Below are 22,023 nucleotides of genomic sequence, written 5' to 3'. Positions count from 1 at the left end.
GGCCTAGAACCATCCCAGAACTGGCCTAGAACTGCTCCAGAACTGCCCCATAGAGAGACCCAGAATTGACCGTTAAACTGCCCCAGAACTGACCTTTAACTGCCCCAGAACTGACTTTTAACTGCCCCAGGACTGCCCCAGAACTGACCTAGAAGAGAGACAGCTCTGTGTGTGTAAAGTTCCTTGTGTAAACCAGGTAAACCCGAATATTTTCTTCCTGATGACAGTCCTTGCTGATAGTCCTTGCTAACAATATTGAACAAATCCTGTGAGGTTACTGATGGGGGTGGGGATCACTGAGCAGCCTGCCCTTTCAGATAGTAGAACTGGGGGCCTGGTGGGGTTTGTCTCTGCTAGAGACAGGCTTAGGTCTGATGCAGCATGTATTTAACTGAACTCTGTGATTTAATTTAGATCTTCTTGTTGATGTCTGTTTCCCTTTTCTCTTTTGACTAATGTTCAGGGAGTGACAGATGTCCTGTGTGAAGCCTGTGACCAGTTAGGATGGAAGGTACCCACAAAGATCCAAGTCGAGGCTATTCCAGTGGCTCTCCAAGGTGAGCAGTGTGATGCTTTGATCCTGAATCTGGGAATGCCCCAGGACCTTTATGTGAATTAATTCTGCTGAGTGAGAAGGGGCAGGGATGAATGTTCCAACTTGTTCATCATTGTGGATCTCTGTCTAGAAGTAGTCTTTGTGTTCATTCTATGTCCTTCCCAGGTGGAGCTTGGAATACCAGTTTACCCTATAACGCTGCCTGCAATTGCAAATTTGCAAATGGGTACAAACATGGTTTCTTGAGTGTTGCCTACTGTTGTGTAGTTCTGACACTCCATGTTAAATAGAATTATTAGGAATCATTAGAGCATTGACCGTTTTCTTTCTGTAATAGCCAAGGACACACAGAAAGCTTCAAAGAGGTTTAGGGCTGTGCCTCTTCTGATAGAGACCTCCAGTATATGTGTGTCTGAAACTGGAGATGCCTTGACTGATTCCATAGCATGTATAATCTGCTTTGCTGGGAGCAGGCAATTCTTTGAAATTAGTTTTATGAAGTGAGTAATAACCAAACCACAGTGGCCTTCTGTAAGCATCCTGGAATTACAGGAAAATAAATTACTGAATTCAGCAAACATCTCTGCCTCTAGAACTATTTTTGTTAAAACTGCTCAAAACACTGTGAAGCAGGAACAGAACGATGTAGTGACAGAAAGGGAACAAACTTTCATGTTCTGTTATGTCCTAGTACTTAACTATTGTCAGACTCTTTTACTCCACATGTAAGACTCTTTTTGGAAAAAAAAAAAGACTGCTTTCCTGAGAAGTTGTTTCCAATGTCAGAACTGTTGGCAGCATGTCCTTCTCAAGTGTACGAGCTTAGGAGGTCATAATGAATTCTACCCTGCTGCCTCCACTGTTTTTGAGCAAAGGACTTGCTGTCCTAATCCCTCCTGCTGCAAACTGGTTTAGATTACAGTGTTAATCAATGGCACAATTGTGGTTTGTGAAATGTGAGTTTGATAGTGCTATTGTCTTGTAGTTTGTGTGACTGAAGTATAAACACTGGAGTCTGTTTTCCTTGTAGCCAGTAAACCAACAACATTTGGTCTAGAATACTGAGATAGAACCATTTAGCTGTAAACTGACAGATGAATCTGAGACAGAATAAAGTAAAGCTTATTTTGAACCTAAAGTTTGTATGAAACCCTGTATATTAGCAGAAGTTTAACTAGAGAATTCAAAGTACCAAGACTGTAATTATTGTACAAAAGAAATCACAGTCTAAAAATGCTTCAGAGATACTCTGAAATTCTTTGGTTTGGCCCCTTATTCATTTTTACCCTCTGTGAATTTCTTTTTTATTTTTCCTGTCCCTAGGGAATTCTTGTGCTTTATTGCACAGTGCTTTAAAGGCTTCTTCCTGTGTCCTAGATGTGTAACAGTTTTTGCCCTCTTTGCTGTTTCTCGTAGGCAGAGATGTCATTGGACTTGCAGAAACTGGCTCTGGAAAAACAGGAGCCTTTGCTTTGCCAATTCTTCAAGCACTGCTGGAAACACCCCAGCGATTATTTGCTCTTGTCCTCACTCCAACAAGGGAGCTGGCCTTCCAGATCTCAGAGCAGTTTGAAGCTCTTGGGTCCTCCATTGGTGTCCAGACTAGTAAGTAGCTTTGTGATATTGGACCAGTTTTCTTGAAGACTAAAGCTTGTTAGCTCAAGATTGCAAAGCAAAAAGTAGAGGATTTGTATGAAGGGTTGAGTAAAAAGTGAGAAAAGCTTGTGACGCTGGAAGACAGAGATCTGGTATCAGGTTTGGGAAAGAAAGACTGTATAGTGTTTCTTCTTGGAGTAGTCTACAGCTCTTCTGCATTTTATGTCTGAGCAGTTGAAGATGGAAGTAGAAGAGAATGTTCCCAATAGCAGGTTTGTGTCCAGTGAAATTGCATATAGCTTCATGCTGTAATGTGATGTAGTTTAATCTTTCCTTCAGACTGTCTGTGTTGGTTCTTTAGACACTCTCTCAAACATATAAGCTTTGTGGGTATTCTTATAGTTCCTAGATTTTTGCAGCTGAGTTAAGCTGCAGAGAATGGGTTCTGCCTGTAGCTCTTCAGCTGTGAAAATAAAATACCTGGGGCCAGTAAGGACATAATTTTATGGCTTAAGAAGCCCAGGAAGGTCAGCTATGCTAAAATCAAGTGGATTCTCATAAAACTAAGTAGCTTTTCCTTTCTATAGAGTTGTTGTGGGGGGTGGGGGGTGGGAGGAAACGCTATAGTGCCAGAGGATCTGGCTGGTGCTACACTGAGGGATTCACTGTATTCTATTTGTCCTGCAGCGGTTATTGTGGGTGGAATTGACACGATGTCTCAATCTCTGGCTTTAGCCAAGAAACCACATGTTATAATTGGTAAGTTAACCTGCTGAAGATATGGAAGGTGAATATTATCAAACTGCAGTTTTCCAAGGAAAGACTGCCAGATGGTTTTGTGAGAGTACATCTTTTCATTTGTTTTTGTCTGAGGTCTGAGTTAATGTTTCTGAAGTATACACTAGTAACTTTGTTGCTACAAGCTCATTCCAAAGCGTTCCTGCCTTTGGCTTGGTTTTTTTCTTTCTCCCCGAGTAATTAAAATGCTGGCCTCATCCTTTACAGTGCAGCTTGTCTACAGTCTCTTTTGTGTTGCCTTTGTTAGGGGGAGGACATTCTACAGAGAGTCTGACTTCATTAGTCTTATTTTAAAACACCTTCTGAAGATAGCCTGTGGAAGAGTTCTTCCCACAAAGCACTCTGCCTTTACTTTTATTGGGCATAGGATGTCATTTCTATAGTGGTTACTCTCTTGCCTCATTGGATCTTTTCCTTTGCTTTCATTCTAAATTTGTTCTCATGCTGTTGTTGGTAGCAACCCCTGGCCGTCTAGTTGATCATCTGGAGAACACAAAGGGCTTCAACTTACGTGCTCTGAAGTTCCTTGTGATGGATGAGGCTGACCGGATTCTTAACATGGATTTTGAGACAGAGGTAGGAATCTGCTAAAAGAGTTTGGAACACCAGATGAGTCCCTTTAAAACAGCTTCATACTGTCACATAGTGAACACTGAGCTGTTCTGTAGAAATTAATAGCAAATTGTAACTAAGATCTAACGATTGCGCAATTGTCTATGGTGAGAGTAAAATGTAGCAGAGTTCTGAAGAGCACTGCCAAGACTAGGAGGCATTTTGTTTCTTAAATCTACTGGTCTCTCTGGAGTGCCTGATGTGGATGCAGTTCCTGTAGAACACAATCACACGCACATTCCTACAGAAACATTGCCTGACATTTGCACTGCTATTGGACTTAAGGAGTTCACACTGCCTAATTGTCAACAAGCTTTCAGCCTACACCTTCTCTTTAGAGGAGCAAAAATTTGTTCCTGCTGTATGTCTACACATGCATTACTCTTCATGGGGATGATCATTATGTTTGGGCGATGCTTGTGTCTTAGTTATTTGTAGTATTCAGCATTTCCATTTCCCTTCTGTTTCTGCAGGTGGATAAGATACTAAAAGTGATTCCCCGAGACAGGAAGACATTCCTGTTTTCTGCTACCATGACCAAGAAGGTGAGAGCAGAGTGCTCTGCTTTAGTTCTCCTTCCATCAGGCTCTCCTGTTGACTAGACTGTATTTAATACAGGTTTTCAACAAGATCTCTTGCCATCTAGAACTAATTTATATTGATCTCACCAGGTTCAAAAACTGCAGCGTGCTGCACTGAAGAATCCTGTTAAATGTGCTGTTTCTTCCAAGTATCAGACAGTTGAAAAACTACAGCAGTACTACATTTTCATCCCCTCCAAATTCAAGGTAATGCCACTTCTGTTTCTTCCCTTTTCTCATTGTGTCTCGTCTTATTGTTCCCACGTCTGCCCAATATCTCGTCATCTTCTGTGGCTTATACTTCCTCTTTAATGTGGCACATGTGATTATCTTTTAATTTCTTTAATTCTCTCCCTGTTTTTTTCACAGGACAGCTACCTGGTTTATATCTTGAATGAACTAGCTGGTAACTCTTTCATGATATTCTGTAGTACATGTAACAATACACAGAGGACTGCTCTACTGCTCCGCAACCTGGGGTTCACTGCCATTCCTCTCCATGGGCAGATGAGTCAGGTATGGGGGTACCCCACAGAATGGAGTAGACAGGAGACCCTTGGCTTGGGAAATGGGTTGCACCATACTGGGTCACAACTGCCTTGCAGAAGGAGTATTTCACAGCTAGTGCACTGGACCGATCCCTGGAAATTTAACTAATGTTAATGCTGCCACTGGTTCTGTAGTATTTAAAAAAGAAGTTAAAAAAGTGAGATTTTTGACTAGTTTCTCCCCCAGTTTTTTGTTCTAGTATTTCAACAAGAGCATATTAACTAGAATGAGTGTTATTCTCTCATTCACATTTTGTCCTTTTCCAGAATAAACGTTTGGGCTCTCTAAACAAGTTCAAGGCAAAGGCACGTTCTATTCTGCTGGCTACTGATGTTGCAAGCAGAGGTCTGGACATCCCACATGTAGATGTGGTGATAAACTTTGATATTCCTACGCACTCTAAGGTAAGCTTGTGTGTGTGCCAGCTGAGAGCTTCTGGTCACCCGGAGCGTAGTGAAGGTAGACAAGAGAACAAAGACATTTTTTCTCTGTTCTGCGGACTGGAAGCCTAATTCACACTTCAGTAGATTAGAAGGTGTAGTTCAGCCTGTGCAATTGAGTTGGTATATCTCAGTTTGGTTGGATGGCCTCATCTGGACTGCAGAACTGATCCTGCAAGTGAAGAGGGGAAGTGAGGAATGTTCTGTGTCTTTGCATTTCTGCTGAGTTTGTGTTTTGCCATATTACGTTAAAGGGCTTTGAAAACAGTTTTAACATATTAGTTTCATGTAGTCATCTCTGTTCCTGTGACCTGTGTTTGCCTCCACATTTTATACTGTGTTTAAAAAAAGAAAAAAAAAATTCTCCTATTCTGTTCAATGAGCATTTGATCAGAAAGGTATCTTTTCGTATGTTTCACCTTCATATCACAAAAGTACAGCAATCTGGAAAAAATGTGACTAACTCTATCTTATGGAAAGTACAGGATTAAGCCAAGGATGTGACTGTTTCCCAACCTAGTTTCAAAAAGCATACTATTAGCATGCACTTCTGGAATTGCTATTGTTGCTTACATTAATCATTATTAAAGACACTACACCTTGCAAACAGAAGAAAGTATGGTTGGTCTTTTGAAGACACTACTTTTGGCATTGTGAAAGGACAAAAGTAAAGAAAAACAGAGGAGCAGCTGTTTGAGTGATGTTATTACAGTGTTGTGCTTTTCTCTCTCATCTGATCCTCTCAAAGAACACATCCTTTCTCACGATCCTTTCTCCACAGATCCTGTATGGAGAAGGGAGTATTTTATTTTCTGTAATGCAGTATAAAACCTGGAAAATGGCCTAGAACCATATAAACATAAGACACTCAATAGATTAGACACTTCCAAATTATTCTCATTCATCCTCCATTTCACTGTGCTTGCCAAATTTAAATCTATTTGTCAGAGTTTCTCTGGAGGACTTACGTAGAGCACTAGATCTCAAGACTGAAAATACAGCCATGGGCTCGCTGTGATTATTGGCTCTCCAAGGAAGTGATAGTTCATTAGCAAAGTCATGTATTGCAACTTCTGACCTGCAGTCTTGAATAATTGGAGTTGGTCTTCTCCTTTAGAAAGAGGAGAATTCATATGTTAAAACCAAAGATCTGCCTCCACAAGCTGGCATCTTCTCAAATCCTGATGCTGCACACGATCCCAAGCATTTAATCCTGGCTGTATTTTCTCCCCATTTTCTTGTTCTTTCCTAAAGAGAAATTATATAGGCTGATTTTTCCATAAGATCTGTTCTGTGTTTGGTGATCATATCTTATTGCTTATCAAAAAAAATTGTTTTCAGGATTACATTCATCGTGTTGGGAGAACAGCTCGAGCTGGGAGATCTGGCAAATCCATCACCTTTGTTACACAGTAAGTGTTAAAATTTGGCAGACCTGTTCTTTCCAGCTGTGTTTCAGAGCAGAAGATATCTGACCTCATCCTGGGTGAGAAGATACTACTTTTCATTTTGAGGTGCCAGTTGGTTTTATTTAAAGAGGAGAGAATTCAAAGCCCTGGGTGGGGACAGAGAAAGATATAGATAAATTCTAGAAGCAGGCGTGTAATGAGCAGAGCTGTTTATAACTGGATTGTATAATATACATACATTTTTATAATATATAATGCAGGTTAAATAGCTTTGAGGTTTTTTCATAAATACTGAAATATCTGTCTAAAAAAAAGTCTTTGCCAAATACTTCTGAACAGAAATGAACTGAATAAATCAGTGAAGCCATCCCAAACAATGGCATCATTCGGATGCAGTTAAGAGTTGTTTGTGAAGCCATCGGCACAAACGAACAGTATCTGTGGGCTGGAGATAAGGGGTGAAGTCTGTGAGTGGTGACAGCTGAAGCACTCTCAGGAAGGCTGATTTAAGCTGGTGTCTTGTCAGGTACGATGTAGAACTATTCCAGCGCATTGAACACCTGATTGGCAAGAAGCTGCCAGCATTCCCCATGCAAGAGGAAGAAGTTATGATGCTGACGGAGCGTGTGGCTGAGGCCCAGAGATTTGCTCGAATGGTGAGTGCTGGCCTTTTGTCCCTCTGCTTGCTGTTGTAGTCTGAATTTCCTCAGGTGCCAGAACTCTTGGTCAATCTGTTGATTGCATTGCAGGAGCTGCGGGAGCAGGGAGAGAAGAAGCGGTCTCGGAATGATGAGGATGACACAGAAGAAGCTATTGGTGTCAGGAATAAGGTGGCAGGTGGGAAAAAGAAGAAGAGGAAAGCCTTCTAGTTTGGTATTTGGACAGACTTTTAATTTTTCTCTTTATACCTATATGAGCTGGAAAAAACAGTCTACCAAGCCATCTTGAGTGGAGTTTTATTCAGAGCTGCATATGAAATTAGGCAGTGCATCTGGAAAACAACTTCCTTCTTCTGCTTCACCAGCTACAGACTGAACTTGGCCCACTGTATTACCATGGTACCCGTCTTCCTTTCAGAGACACCATCAGAGACCATCACTTCTGGGCCTGGAAGCATCTGTGGTCTGGCCCTGCTCCTTCACAAAGTGCAGTGTGAGTGCAGCTTTTGCACTGCTGCAGCCTGTCTCACTACCCAATCTCACTGAGTGCATCTAGGGTCAGATAGATCTGTTGAAACACAGAGAGGAAAAAGTTAAAAGAAGTGAGTTTTCACAACATGGCTGTGATGCCCTGGCCTTAGTGATGGGATGTGTTACATGGAGAACTCCAAATATATTTTGCTTAATTTTAAAGCTACCCGGCTCTCCTTGTCTTGTCTCTGGCTTAAACTGTTCATTTTGTCTATTGGCTCAGCCAGGTTTTCTTCTTAGGTCAATCTTAGCAATTCAGATGTGTCATCAATACCTTATGTCAGCTGAAGAATGGTCCAGCACAGGGAGAACCAGTTTCGGCAGGATGAGGCTATTCATTGCCTGGAATTCGATCCAGAATCTATAGTGATTGACAAGAGCAAGGAGAGGTCTGGGATTTAGGTGGTTTTCTTGTGGCTCATTCTTGCAGTACTTCTAAACCCACGCCAGAGGGAGATATTTACATAGGAAAGCAGCTCACACAGGCTGGGTGGGGAGGAAAAACTGGTATAGAAGCCATTTGTGCTTCCCTATTTTTCTGTCTTAGGCAGAGTCCCGTGCCATATAAGTAGACTCTTGAAAGAATGGGATAAATGTACTTATCTTCATATCCAACCAGAAGGTTAGTGCTAGTTCTCACTGGCAATAAAAATGTTCACACTGGATATTTTTGCTGGTGGGCAGAGAAGAGTGAGAAGCTCCTCTGTATCACTCAACATGAAAATGTAATGCGTGTTAGAACGACTCATAAACTGGATTTTCTGCTACATAAAACAAGGTTCAAAATAGGCTTTTTTAGATTTAAATGGAAAGTAGAAACCATTGCAGTAATCAAGATGAACACAGTGGTTATTTCATATTGTCAGCATAAATCTAGTGTACACATGTGTGCTAGTCAGAATGCTATTATGCTTTTGTTTGGGAGAGCATATTTTGCAAAATCGTTCCAAGAAAGACAGGTCTGTTTCTTCATGAGGACCAGACATACCCTGCAAGAAGAGTGCCAGTGTTCTCACTTCATCCTTTTCGGTTTGTAGCAGTTTACCTGAATCTCCCAAGTACCTTCAAGTTTGATAACTCTGAGTTGTCTAAGATCAGTGGCAGATAATAAGTGTACAAATCTTGAGTATGATGAAGGGTAAGAGCATTCTTGTAAAGCAGAAATAGTGTGTATTTTCCATGGGTCCTAGCACAGAGGGGTGGAAGCCCAGAAATGAGAGCATGTTAATTCTGTGGAGCCCTTTGGTAGGAAACCCCACAGGTAAGAGGAAACAGCCCTAGAATGCACCAGAGAGAGAGGAATAAAACAAGTGAGCATATGGGTGGAGATGCAAATGCTCAGTCCCCGTGGAGCAAGGGAACTCTCGACTGGTCCTCTGTCCTGCTGGGTGCTTGTACAAAATTTCTTATCCTTCACAAGCAGGACAGGGTTGGTTCCAGTATCAGCAAAGGAAGACTAAACCCCTCTGAGGCTCCTGGGTCCCTGGAAAACCTCTGGAGTGTTATTCTAAGTTACACAATGGACATGATGCAGTCAGTCCTCATAAAGTGGTGTGAAGGGCAGTTTGACAGCTGGAGGAGGTAGGGCAGAGTCATTCCTTTCAAAAGTAGTATGAGTCTTGCTTTAATGAATTCTTGGAGTCTGTAGCATCTGTGTTCTTTCCTATGTGGAAGGCTGCAACAGCAGAGGGGATCTGTCTTGCCCCTTGATGGTGTCAAAGATTATCCCTCCTCTGCAGTTGCAACTGTATCAGAGGAGAGAAGTAGAGTTGCCCCTTGTGAAAGGGTACAGAACCTCCCTGAGAAGAGTGCCCCCTAGACAGCTGGCCACCTCCCTTGATTTGGAATGAGAAGCTGTGGAAGCACTTGGCATTAGAAGAGCAAAGGTCTTGCCACACCCACATTCTCACTAGTGCCTCACCTGCCACAGGTATGTGCATTCAACTTCAACTAAAAATATCTCATCAGGTTGGAGGGGCAGGAAATGTAGGGTTTTTATTGTGACTACTCCAGAAGGGCTGGGTCAGAGCATGTTTGTATAACTGAAGTGGAATAGGGAGTGTCCAGAGATGTATTTGGTCAAAACAGAATTTGCAGCCACCCTAAAGCAAAATCTGTAGCTGATTGTTGAAACACGAGGGGAAAAGAATGAAGTGAGACCTGTCTGTGGATAAAAGTTCAGAAAATACCAGCACTGGTATGTGCATGACTGACTGCATACTTCTGTACAACAACTGCTGCCAGTGTGTTCAGTCAGGAGGACTTTTGAGGGGTAGTTCTGAAGCACACACCCTGCACACCTCTGGAGTTTTGCACAGCAGGGAGCTGAGTGGAGATTTAACCTTTATGTGACTTAAGGTAGGATCAAGTTAACACAACCTGTCATTTTTGTGGTTGGAGCTCAAGTAAAGTTTCAATAAAAGCTGCGTTCCCGAAAAATGCTCAGTGGGGATATTTGCAGTTTGAAGCAATGCTGCACTTCCCAAGTCCATAATGAGAAGGTGATTGTTTATATATTTGTAATGCATATGTTATGTTTTATAGTTTTGATTTTTACTACTGCATAGGTGACTATTTCGGACAGTAACAAATAGGGATATTCATAGTGTCTTTAATTTTAATGTTCTAGAGCTGGCAGAAGTAGGACAATCGTTTTGAGGGGAGGAGTAAAATTAAACATTGAGGTCAGTGTGGACAACTAACTTCAAGATAAGTGACAATAGCTGAAAAAAAAAGTAGCAGCCCCTGCAACCACACAGTGGTCCAGAGCAGGAGCTGAACTGAATTGACCTGTCTGAAATGGGTTTGGCTGTTTCAGCTGCCCAATGCAGTGCACCTGCTGCCCAGGGGCTGCAAGGGAAGACATGGGCTGGAAAGCACAGCTGGGAACCAAAGTGGGGAATCCAGGGCATTTTTAATATGGCAGTCTGAGCCTAAGTCTGCTTAAAGTAATCATAAGGCACATAGATTGTTCAAGGGCTGCCTGCCCCCTCACCTCCAAAAAGGTAGTGAAAACTAAGAGGTAGAGCTAAATATCATGACTTTCTAGCAACACCATTAATGAGGTCTGAGAAGAGTCTCAGCTTAGGAGGGAACTCTCAGAGTACAAAGTAATTGGGAATCTGGAGGGCCTTAGTTTATAAATCAGAACTGAAATTAGTAAACATTCCCAGTTTAGCCAACTTAAAAGCCCTTGATGTACTTAAGAAGGAATGGAATTGGTTGCAGGGCCTGTGAAAGACACAGGCATGTACCAAGCATTTTGGTGTTGTAAAGTTGTGGTTTGCCTACAGTGACATATGAGGACCTTCTGTAAACATTTAAGTGAGCAATTAGTTCTTGTAAATGCTGTAAAACTCCAGCTTTGGTGTCAGACATAGTAGTAGTCAATCTGAATTCTTACTCCTCTTGCTTGCATACTTAGCAGGAGATTTTGGGGGAGGGGGGAAACCCTATCCCTCTAAACATGGAGAATCAGAATTTGAGTTTCTGACAGAATCCCAAGCTTTGGGGTTAACTTCTGAACTTTAAAAAAAAGAACCAGAAGTAAAAAGACACTTTCTTATTGTTCAGTTGCCTCTTTCTCCTGGTCTGACTAAGAAAGATCCTTCTGAGTAACAGTATTCAAAAGGGAGAACTAAGGATGTTTTGTTGATCTAGCACCTAAGAAATGGAAATGGTTGTTTGATCTCTGGCCCAAGGATGAATACAGCCATGTCTCCAGTGTTGTATCTCTTCCTGAGGACCCTTCAGATATGGAAACTTATGATAATAACAACACTTTCTATCTGCTTCCAAAGTCCCCCTGGGACATAAATATGTGCCTTCCTGAACGTGATAATAGTGTACACATCATGTCTCATGGTAGGATTTGTATTGGACTGTGCCAAGGTCATACCTCGTTGTGCAATAGGAGACAATGGCACTGTACAGTCTTCAGTTGTTGATATTGTAGGTCCTCAGGGAAGGGTGGATGCCTTTGGAGCTTGTTCAGCACTTTTTCAGGGAAGCACCTAGAAGCCTGAAGCTGTGTTTACTAGAGGTTAGAACAGGGTAATTTTGTGTGCCCAAAGGCAAGAGGACTCCTTTTATCTGTGTCTTCTCTACTGGAGGATCCTCATCATTGCACAGATGTACATGCTGCTCTGTTTCCTCTCCCTAAAATACTGAGTTAGGGATGGGATGTAAAAAGCTTCTGCCTTCCCTTGGGCTTGCTGCTTGCTAAAGGTTCCTGAGGAAAGAGAAAGGCAATGTGGGCTTTCTATGCAAAATGGGGGAAATGTTTTGTCTTCCATCTCACAGAGACTATTGCTTCTGTCCATCATTTCCTCCTCCCTTTTTGATACTGTCAAGGAAGGTGGGTTTTATGGCACATATTTCCTATTTGAACTGATTTAAATCCCCTTTAATCCTCAAGTTTTTCACTCACAAACACTTTTGTGTAAAGGAAAGCAAATAGCAAAACTTGCTCTGCAAGTAATTTGTGTGATATCAAAGGAGAATTGCATGATAAGGTTGAATTGCTTTGGTTGCAGTGGCTTTCCAGAAGAAAATGGTTCCTTTGTGTGGTTTTTGTTGTATATCTGCTCCATCCCATGAACAAGGCTGGTACATGAAATTTTGTGGCTTTGATATGGGAAAAAGTCTTTTGCACAATAAGATTTGGAGTCTCAAAAGTACCTTCTTTCTGCAGTAGCAATGTAAGGAAGGAAGCCTGGGAGAGAATGTGTGGAGCCTCATTCAATTTTATTTAAAGCAACAGAAATTAAGGTACCCCAGTCATGCATGTAATTGGATATACTTGGTCTTCTACTGTCTTTATTGTAGCTCAGTTGAAGGGAATTTATAACAGGAAATACCCAGCCTGATCTGTCCTTGCCAGCTTCTGTGCTTAATGTAACATCAGCAGGGAAGTAATACTTCTTATCCTTCAATATGTACTCAGAATGATAAATTTGCCACTAGTGAGTTATTTCCTATTACTGCTACCCATTTGCATGCTTACAGGTTTGTTAAACCTTTATCCTGGTGAATGCCACAGGCTGTCATTGGTTGCTAAGGATTAGTCTTCTCCAAATACAGTCAATAATATGAAGCAGACAGCCTAACAGACTCCTCTGTCAGGGCCTAGGTAGAATCAGCTTTCCATACCTGTAGTTGCAGGTCTTGAAATGCCTCTTGGAGATCCTGCAGAGCTGTGAACTATTTTCCATTGGATGCGCTCAGGGCATGAATGGGTATCTTAGTTTAGTCTTTCTCCACCTGTTGGTGAGAATTTCTTCAATATTAGCTAGGAATCTTGAGTTGCCTTTCCGATTTTCAAGACAAGTTTAGATAAAAATACAAACTTTTCAAAATGGAAAAAGGCTGTGCTTTCCAGAATGGATAGCATAGTGAAGAATGCTTATAAAAGATCTGTAGAAGAAATGTCAGAAATAGATTTGTTAGTCTGTTCTCTATAAGATCAAATTTAGAGATAGCCTCACTTGTGCCTCTGTTTATCTGTCTGGCTGCAGCTAGGCTTGTTCATCTTGACTGACTTTGTGAAGTATGCTAGTTTTGTGACCTGTTGGTTCTTCCAAAGCTGCCAACTATACTGCCTCTATCTAGTTCAGATGACTTTTTGAAGAGCCATTCTTTGAATGCCAGGCTATCCCCTGCTCTTTCAGATGCTGCCACCTGGTCTGGCTGATGAGCAGCTTTGTTATTAGTGCGAGAACACACTCTCCATCAGGGTTGCATTAAGCTGATGGAAGGGGAATCACTGTCACTAGTCTTCTTGGTCTTGTATTTGCATGGACTGTTTGTGAGTATGTGATTGTTGTGGCCCTTTGGAAACCATGTGGAAGAAAGTTGTGGCTCTCTTGAATTCAGTAGAAGCAGCAGATGTAGAGGAAGACTTGGCTAGTGCAGGGCCCTGTTAGCCTTCTGTTGTCGCTAAACCTGTTGTGCAATGTGAAGGCAGCTCGCTGCAGGGCATAGTGTCAATGAAATCTTTGGTGAGTGTCTTTATCTCTGTATCTTACACACAGCGAATAAGGCTTTCTTCTCTTCTCTCTCTTTTTTTTTTTTTTTTTTTTAAAGATGCTCTGTTCTTTCTTGGAAAAGGAGGCAGAGCCCTTGAACTGGAGGGTCCTATGCCAATCAGGATACATGGATTAAAAACTCTGAGAGCTCTCATACTTTGCCATGTTCTTTAGCCTCTCCTACTTGGGCCTGAGCAGCCTCCTGCTGGAAGTGTTTGGCTTTGTTAGTCCTGTCAGCCGTTTGCTTCTCTGATCACATGAGGTCTACAGGACTGTGTATTACCAATTTATATGAGCAGCACAGAAAATGCATAGGTGGAGATGCTTTTCTGCTTCAAAGGGCTTGTGGGTTAAAATATGCTGGATTGAAGTCTGTGGAAAAGAGAGTGCAGTACTTACTGATATGTGAAAGTATAGGCATAAAGAGGATGACTTATGAGGGGAGATCATCTCCTTTTTAGCTGGATAGTGAGTTGCATGGAGCTGTTATCTCTCTTGGTGGGAAAAGACATTTGACAAGTACAGATCTGAAGCCAGCCATGACTGGGTGACCTTGCCACAGTGGCTTCTATGATCTAGACGCTCATTTCCTTGGCCTTTATGGTGGCAGGAAAATTATGTAAATTTTTGGAAAACTTTTCTCTGTGACTTAAGTAGGTGATGGGCTGAGCCCTGTGGCAAAAGCCAGGACTGCCTAACATACAAAGCACTGGTATACCACAGCAGGTGAGCCTGCCTGCTCAGCATGTCAGCAGAATCTCAGATAGGCAGAGTTTGCATCTTTCTGCACTGCTGAACTGTCTTGCAGGATTGCATCATTACCCAGTCCACAACCATCATTTGATCAGATAAAGCTGACCTGGGGATTCCACTAACCTTTGGAAGCATTCAGTGACAGGGATCTTGGGGCAGTGCTGCCCGCAGGTTCTTGAAGCTGGGGAACCACCTCTTCTGTGGCTGAGGGAGAGGGAATCTCCTTGCATAGGCTGGGGTAGGGAAACAAGTGACTGGGTGCTGCCTCCCTCCCTGCCTTCAGGCTTTTCCACATGGACTGACTAACTCCTTTGGAAGTCTCCCATCACGTAATTAACTTGCAATGCTGTGCTTCACTCCTGCAGCTGGCACAGACCTGCTGAGTTCTGCTGAGGTTCTTCCCAGGCAAGATTTCCTCTTGCCCAGCATGCCCTGGAATGTATTGCATTGTTCAGCTTCCATTATTTGGTGCTTTTTTGGGATCTCCCATTTTCCCCTGCCATCTTTAGGCTTTCCTAGATATTTGAATCCCTTCCTTCACCACGGAAGTATCATATGTGCATCCCCTTTTCTAAGCACCTTCTGCACTCTGCCCTACTTACTTCTCCTCAGTGTTGCCCCACAAAGCAGCCTGCAGCCAAGTCTTCAAACTGCCCCAGGGCTGGTTCTTTGCTGTTCATACTGCACTGCAATATGGTCCTGGAGGCTCTCCTCCTGTGTTTCACAGGTGCCTGCCCAAGCTCTTTGCTTCCAGCCCTGTTTTCCTTTTGTTTTCCAGGGTGCAGGGGAGATGTGAGCTGCCTCAGCAGTTCCCACATGGCTCTCCCCATCTTAATACCACTTTAGGAATCACTTCTGTGCTTTGAAGCCTCTTGCCAGAGGAAGCTACTATAACCCCTGTGCACATGGAGGTTCCTCCATTGTACACCTGTAGGCATATCCCACTTTAGCCATGAAGGGTCTGGCTGGGATCTGTGTTTCCACCTGCTCTAGAAGATACAAAGTGATTAGGTACATGATAGAAAGCAATAGAGATCCTGCTGGGCTCTCTAGGCAAGTCTCTTGTTAATTAATACAGCACTGCTTGTTAGGAAAAGATAGTTCATTTATATTCAACAATGTCTTTCAACTTAGTAATTACAGTGGTCAAATCTTTTTGATAAGTAAAGAAAAGAATAGTTATATTTAGGGCAAACAGGTCAAAATTTTGTGCTGTCCTGGAAGGTTAGGATAGATCCTAGCCAGTAACAGACTCAGCAGTGTCATTGCTCTGCTTGATGATTATAAGTGAGTAGTTAGGAAAGTCAGATTTCAATTGGCCGGCAGAGGTTTTAACCAGGCATACATCTAGATTAACTACTCTAGATGGGGATTGGGGATTGGGGATTATCAACTGTTATGTAACAGCAGAAATTTTTCTTAATTGGAACAGGACTGTTAACAGATGCTGCACTTGCTAAAGAAACCAGACTGTCTTGTAATACATCCAGAATGTGTTTTGTTTGCACATAGATGACACTTTTATTTGCCTTTACCTTTAGTAAAACCACACTGCTGATCAGACAGGTGAATCATTAGAGGCTGGATTTAGTTCTTATTTGGGCTGTCAAGTAAGAACTGAAGTTGGTTTGATTCAGTTCTGGTTCAACACAGCTTCAGATCTACTGTGTGTATTCAGTTCTGGATGAGAAAAAGCTAACCCCATGTACTGTAAGAGCTCATGGTAACTGGACTCCTATGTACATCACAACCCTGTAATTTGATAAAGCCCTCGGAGTCAGCAATAATATTGCTTGAATCCCCATCATATGTGGGATCCCTTCATTCACATACAGCACAGATTTTTGGTTTTTTTCCAAGAATGTACCTTAGTTTATCCCACATAGTGGGATGTGTTGCGTGCCACGCAGAAGGGCAGAGTTAAAATTTGTAGTGATTCTTTTTGCCTTTTAAAATGTAATCACAAAGGCAATTAATTTTCTGTGGGATTAAATGAATCTTCCCACCAGTCCCCGGGATGGAATATTGCATGCTTGCTGAAATGTAGGAGCACTGTCTGGTGTCCAAATGCTCCTAGGTCTTACCCTGAGTGAAGTCCTGTCTGTAGCCAGGGATTCCTGGAAAAAGCACTATACCGTCTTTTAAGGAGAGCTGCTTGTGTGCAGGTGGTGTTTATTTACTGCAAACTAGCATCTGTTATAGCAGTTTGTTCATAATGAACAAGGAAAGGATTATCGGGCAATGCGACAATCCTGGAAGAGGAGAAGCACCTGCTGCAGAGAGGCTGAAACTTCTCTTTGCTATATCATGCACACACCAACAAGCATCCCTCATCTCTGATGCTTTCCTAGATGCTCATACTGAGCTGAAGCTGTATTTGCATTTCTGAAGAGGTTCATTGGCAATTAAACTTCCATTAAACCCATCCCTGGGGTATGGCTGTCATGGAGCGTCACTTTTGTTTACCAAAAAAACAGCCAGGGCTGCTAGGTCCAGAGGGCAACAAGGAGTCCAGGGACTTTCATGGAAGGCTTGTCCAAGCCACCCAGCAGCCAGCTAAGAAGCACAGCAAGGCCAGAAAGGGACTCCTTAAGTTGAGGTTACTGGTCCAAATGGATGCACACACTCTCTTTTTCTCCATACTGCAAGCTAGAAGCTTTGTAAACCTCCTCCCTTCAGCCAAGTCCTCTCCACTTGGCAACTAATGACTGCACACTGATGTTCTTCCCCCTAGCTGAGGGAATCTCCTGGGTTGTCAAGAAGCTTGGAAGAAAAATAATTGAGGCAATTTGCTATATTATCTGTCCAGTTCAGACATCACTTCCTCTTAACCCTGGCTACAACATCCAGGCTGGAAGTTCCTAGAGTACAGAAGTTTCCACTTCAAATTTAACAGCTAATGCTCTTTTCTAATCCAGCATTGCTACTTGTTTAGATCCATGCAAACATGGCTAGTTCACAATATCTTTAGTGACCATCAAGTGAGGTGGTAAAAGTTCCCACAGGCTTATCTGCAATCAGGAGAGGAGTTAAATGAATGCGTGGGGTGAGACAGAGAAACTATCCCAGCAGCAGACCAAGAGATAATTTTGACTCCTGACAGCTGGTCTGAATCATCAGTGGAAATTTCCATCTGAACTTTCAATGGAAGAATGGACTTTTGGTTAAATGAGTAAGGAAGAGTGTGTGTGTCTATGTGTGACTGTGTGTTTATATATTTGAGTAATGTTTTTTTCTTTGCATGTATCAGAAGACTTAAAACAGTAAGAGTAGGAATTTTATGCACAGACTGCATTTTCCAGTCAACCATTCCTTTGAGATTTCCACTCTTTATGGTGATAGAATTAAAGGGAAGATAATTAAATGGATTACATTAGGGCCTCAGCTTCAGTTCTCGAGTACTTAATCTCTCTGGCTAGGATTCAAATCTATGGCCTCAAGTGCTCCATATTTAAAAAGTGGAGCCACTGAACTAGACAGCATTTAGAGAGTTCAAATCTTTCAAATCTGGCTTCACAAAGCAAGCAGAGGTGCCTGTTGCAGAGTAGCATGTGCTGAACATCCTGCAGTGAATTTTCTATGGAAAACCATTTTCAGTGATGCTCCTGGCTTGCAATTGCCCTCTCTTTTTCTCAACCTGCTTTGCTACCATGTCTGCTCCTGACTTGCCATTGCACTCTCTCTCCTCCTCTGCCTGGCTACCACTTCCACCACCACCAGCCTCACACCTTACAAGTCCTGCACTTTTATCTATTTTTATTAGATATTGCAATCACTGAGGCAAAAGCACAGCAGGCAATGCAAGACTGGGTGCAGCTGACTGCTAGGTGTGCATGCCTGCATGTAAGTATACATGTGTATGTGTGGTTATGTGCCAGCTGAGGTTAGGTAGAAACTGCAAAGAGGCATCATTTTAGAGAAGCAGGCAGCTGGAGCAGAAGTGCTATCAGGCCTCTGAAACATACCCATTTAGTTGGTATGTCCCTATAGCTTATTGTCTCTGGTGATACTGAGAAGTTGGAGATCTCATAAAGCAGGAGTTGTGCTTAGCAGGTAGGACAGGAGAAAACTTGAAAGACCTTAATATTGTTGCAACAACTGGTTGCTTCTGGCAAATATTGCACCAGGAGAATCATTCAAGAAAGGATTTTGATGGGAGGAGTGAAGAACTGAACTGCAGTCTTGAGCCTCTAGTAAGGCAGTATCCAGGGGTGCTTATGTGCCTATGTTGTCCTCACAGTTAGAAGAGCAACCCACTCACCTTAATGTCCAACATGATGGAAGAAGCAGTGGAAGGAAGTCTGCATCCACCATTTTGTGCCACGTGAAAGAATGGTGCCCAGCAATGTGCTGGACTTTTAAATGGAGGATACCAAGCTCTGTTGCTCAGCTATGTCCATCCCTCACCCAGCATGAGGGTCCTAGGCTATCACTTCCACTTCCCCTGCAGTGGTGGGATCTGCTGCCATCTGTGCATGCTCAAGCAGTGCAAGACCTCCAGGATTTGAGTGAAAAGGCATTTTGTGCATGCTGAAAGCATGGCCCTAGCCCTACACTCATGATGCACACATTCTGGTTTTCTCCTATCTCATCTCTCTGAGTGAGCAAGGCTGTATCAGTTGTTTTGGCACATGCACACTGAGCTGGGGAAGGACTGCAGCACGAACCCTGATGGATGCTGACATATGAGTGTTTGAGCTGCCCTGAAAGGCATCTGAGGAGTTTTATGGTCATTTATAATCATGGTAAAGCAACTATCTAGAGTTAGCTGTCAAGCAGAACTGAGGCGTTGGCTTTATAAATAATTTATAAGTATGATCTGACAACTATTACTCACTGGCATTTCTGCCAGGTAAGCACCACTTCTAACAGCCTCCAGCTCAACCCCAGAGGATCACAGACTGTCTCTCCTCAGATCATGGGGACCCACAGACTGTAATCCCATGGCTGCTGGGAAATGGCCATGTCTGTGGAAGAGAGCAGAGCTAGAAGCTTCCATCTTCACCTCCCTAAGCTTTGCTACCAAGCACCTAGCACCACAGATGAAATTGCACAAAAGAGAAGCTCCTTCTCCCAGAGCTGCAGTAAGACATTCTTCATCAGGGGTAGCACCAAAACCTGGTGTGTTATCATGTTACTTGGTTACATTTCCCCAAAGCCTGACTGTGATTCCCATGCACCTACATGACTTTCCAGCAGCTCCCCAGCTCCAAGAGGTGATTTGTGATTTGTGGCACCCAGAGATCAAGAACTGCCTGCTCTGGGGACCTGCTTTAAACTGCAAGAAAATATTTGAGAGCAGTAGGCTGTAAATTCAATTACTTGACCTTACCTTATATTGTTCCTTCTATTTTTTCTCCCCTGCTTCTCATTTCCTTCAAGAAAAATCAAAGCATTGATTACTGATTAGTATAAATAATCATATAGTCTAACACACACCAACCAAAACTGCTGGACTCTTCCCAGACCATGGTTCTGCAGTCAATAGCAGATTTGTGCATAGCCATTTCATAGAACTGTTAAGTTTGGAAAAAGGTGGACCATTAAGTCCAACCAGATGTGTCTGATTAAGATTAAACATGTAAATACAATTGTATTTTTTATAATTTAGCCAGGACAGACAATATTGAGTTTATGCCAGTTTTTATGCTGGCTGTGTGTGGACAAAGATCTGTATTAGCATGAAGCTTGTTGATAAAAAATAATTCAAAATATATCAACTTCAGGGTTTTTTCTGATGAAGTCTAAAAGGGAGGAGTGATGTATGTTTAATGTCAGCTTTGCTTTGTGTTATTGTGGTGGTGTTTGATCGAGAAGCAGTAAAGAAGAATTTTCTGTATCATTGAGGAGGGAGGTTTTGTGTGGAACCTGATATCCAACAATGCTTCTTACATGGAAGCAGTTGTCTGCAGAACCTCTTACCCAAGGCACTGCTGGCAGGAGAAATCAGACTCCAGGGCAGGACAGCTATTTCAGAACATCTATTGCCAACAGCGACCCGCAAAACAGAGAGCCTAGTCCTCTCTCAGCAAGAATCTTAGCCAACCTTCTCAACCCCACAGTGTGGAGTGAAAAAGGAGGGAAAAGGAGAAACTATTCCAGGCACAGTGGACAAGGAATGCTGAAGGAAACACCATGAGGGTGCAGACAATGGTACCAAAACCAGGACTTGCAAACAAGGAAACCAGAGGCTGACTGCTCCTGGAGTACTTTGCTGACAGTCTCTCTGTAATGCTTCACTAGCTAAAGATGTGTCCAGACATCCACTCTCTCCTAAATCATTCCCCCAGCCTTTCTGGAAGAGAGAAAATGCAAGTTCTTCTGGATCTTCCTCGGTATGTCTTCCTTTCTGGGGGTATGTTTTCAGATTCCTTGTTTACTGATAGTTACGTACTTCTCCCAAAGTATCTCTCTACATATAATACCCAGTCGTCCGTATTGGGGCAACTTGCTGTTTTGGGAACACATCAGCACAAAAGCAGATGAGGTTAGTGTCATCAAGGAGGACTGAAGCATTCTTTGCTACTCTAGTAAGTAGATGGGCACAGGATACCTCCAGGTTTGCATACAGAAGTGATCGTGTTTACAGTATTGCAGAACATTTTGTTTCTAGTGGAGGACCACACGGTCCATTTCCATTACATTTCCAGCAGCAAGGTCTTCTCACCAATTAGGGATGCTCTGTCAGATAATTCACAGGTTTGAAAGTTTGTTTCTAGGATATAGTCAGTAACAGATTTCAATATCATAATGAGTATCTTTGCCCTTTCCTTGCCCAATCTCTCCCCTTCCCAGTAAATGAAAGTCCTTGTACCAGGAATCTGGGCATTTAGGAGCCAGGAAGAGAAAGGGGTTGGCCAAACCCTGCTTATTTAAAGAATGGAGCTTCTTTGAGAGGAGGCAGCAATCCACTCATAAAGCAGAGCACATCACTGTTATATAACAGAGTTGTTTATTTTGTTCCTGAGACTGAAAATGGCAGGGAGCATAGCGTGCAGTTTGGAAGAGCTGATGGCTGTGGAGACAACAGCTCTGAAGGACACCAGAATGAGTTTCTTTTGCAATTATTTTAGATAATATTTACTTTTTGCTGCAACACTTTTTATTTCCAAAGGAAAACTACTTACCTCTTAGAGTTTTTGCACTCGTTGGATACATGCTTTCAGAGCCAGAGCATGAGGGATTCAGGGACAGAACCCCCAGGAGAAAACTCAGTGTTACGTGAAGATTCCCCATGTCCCTTTCCAGAAATGACACCATCTCCCTTGTCTTCTCTCCTGTCTAAGGCAGAGGTGCTCCGAACTCCAGGGTTGCATGAAGAACTGTCATCTCTGTGCCAGGCTGTTTCCAAGGGTGTCTTAATGTTTTTACCTGAACTGATTTAAAGATGAAGGAAATGGATGGGGCAGGACAGGGTGGAGGCTGCTGTAACGTTAGTTCAGTGTGACTGTGATAAATACTGGCAGGGGGGATTTTTTCAGGGAGCAAAGCTATTCTTATGTTGTCAAGCTAC

The 22,023-nt window shown here is 42.6% G+C and overlaps 1 protein-coding gene across 1 annotated transcript; it reads left to right on the top strand.

Moving 5' to 3' along the window:
• Positions 1-463: 463 nt before the first annotated feature.
• Positions 464-7,850, top strand: DDX47 (DEAD (Asp-Glu-Ala-Asp) box polypeptide 47; the record flags this gene model as incomplete). Its single annotated transcript, XM_009080302.1, has 11 exons — positions 464-557; positions 1,973-2,161; positions 2,840-2,911; positions 3,408-3,526; positions 4,036-4,107; positions 4,234-4,350; positions 4,513-4,659; positions 4,959-5,096; positions 6,474-6,544; positions 7,068-7,197; positions 7,291-7,850. Coding segments are annotated over 11 exons (1,269 nt in total), but the record flags the coding sequence as incomplete, so codon positions are not given.
• Positions 7,851-22,023: the final 14,173 nt, after the last annotated feature.

The sequence above is a fragment of the Acanthisitta chloris genome, unplaced genomic scaffold, assembly GCF_000695815.1.
Source record: "Acanthisitta chloris isolate BGI_N310 unplaced genomic scaffold, ASM69581v1 scaffold20868, whole genome shotgun sequence".
Taxonomy (NCBI): domain Eukaryota; kingdom Metazoa; phylum Chordata; class Aves; order Passeriformes; family Acanthisittidae; genus Acanthisitta; species Acanthisitta chloris.
The sequence above is the reverse complement of the archived record's forward strand: the minus strand, read 5'-3'. Positions and strand labels throughout refer to the sequence as shown.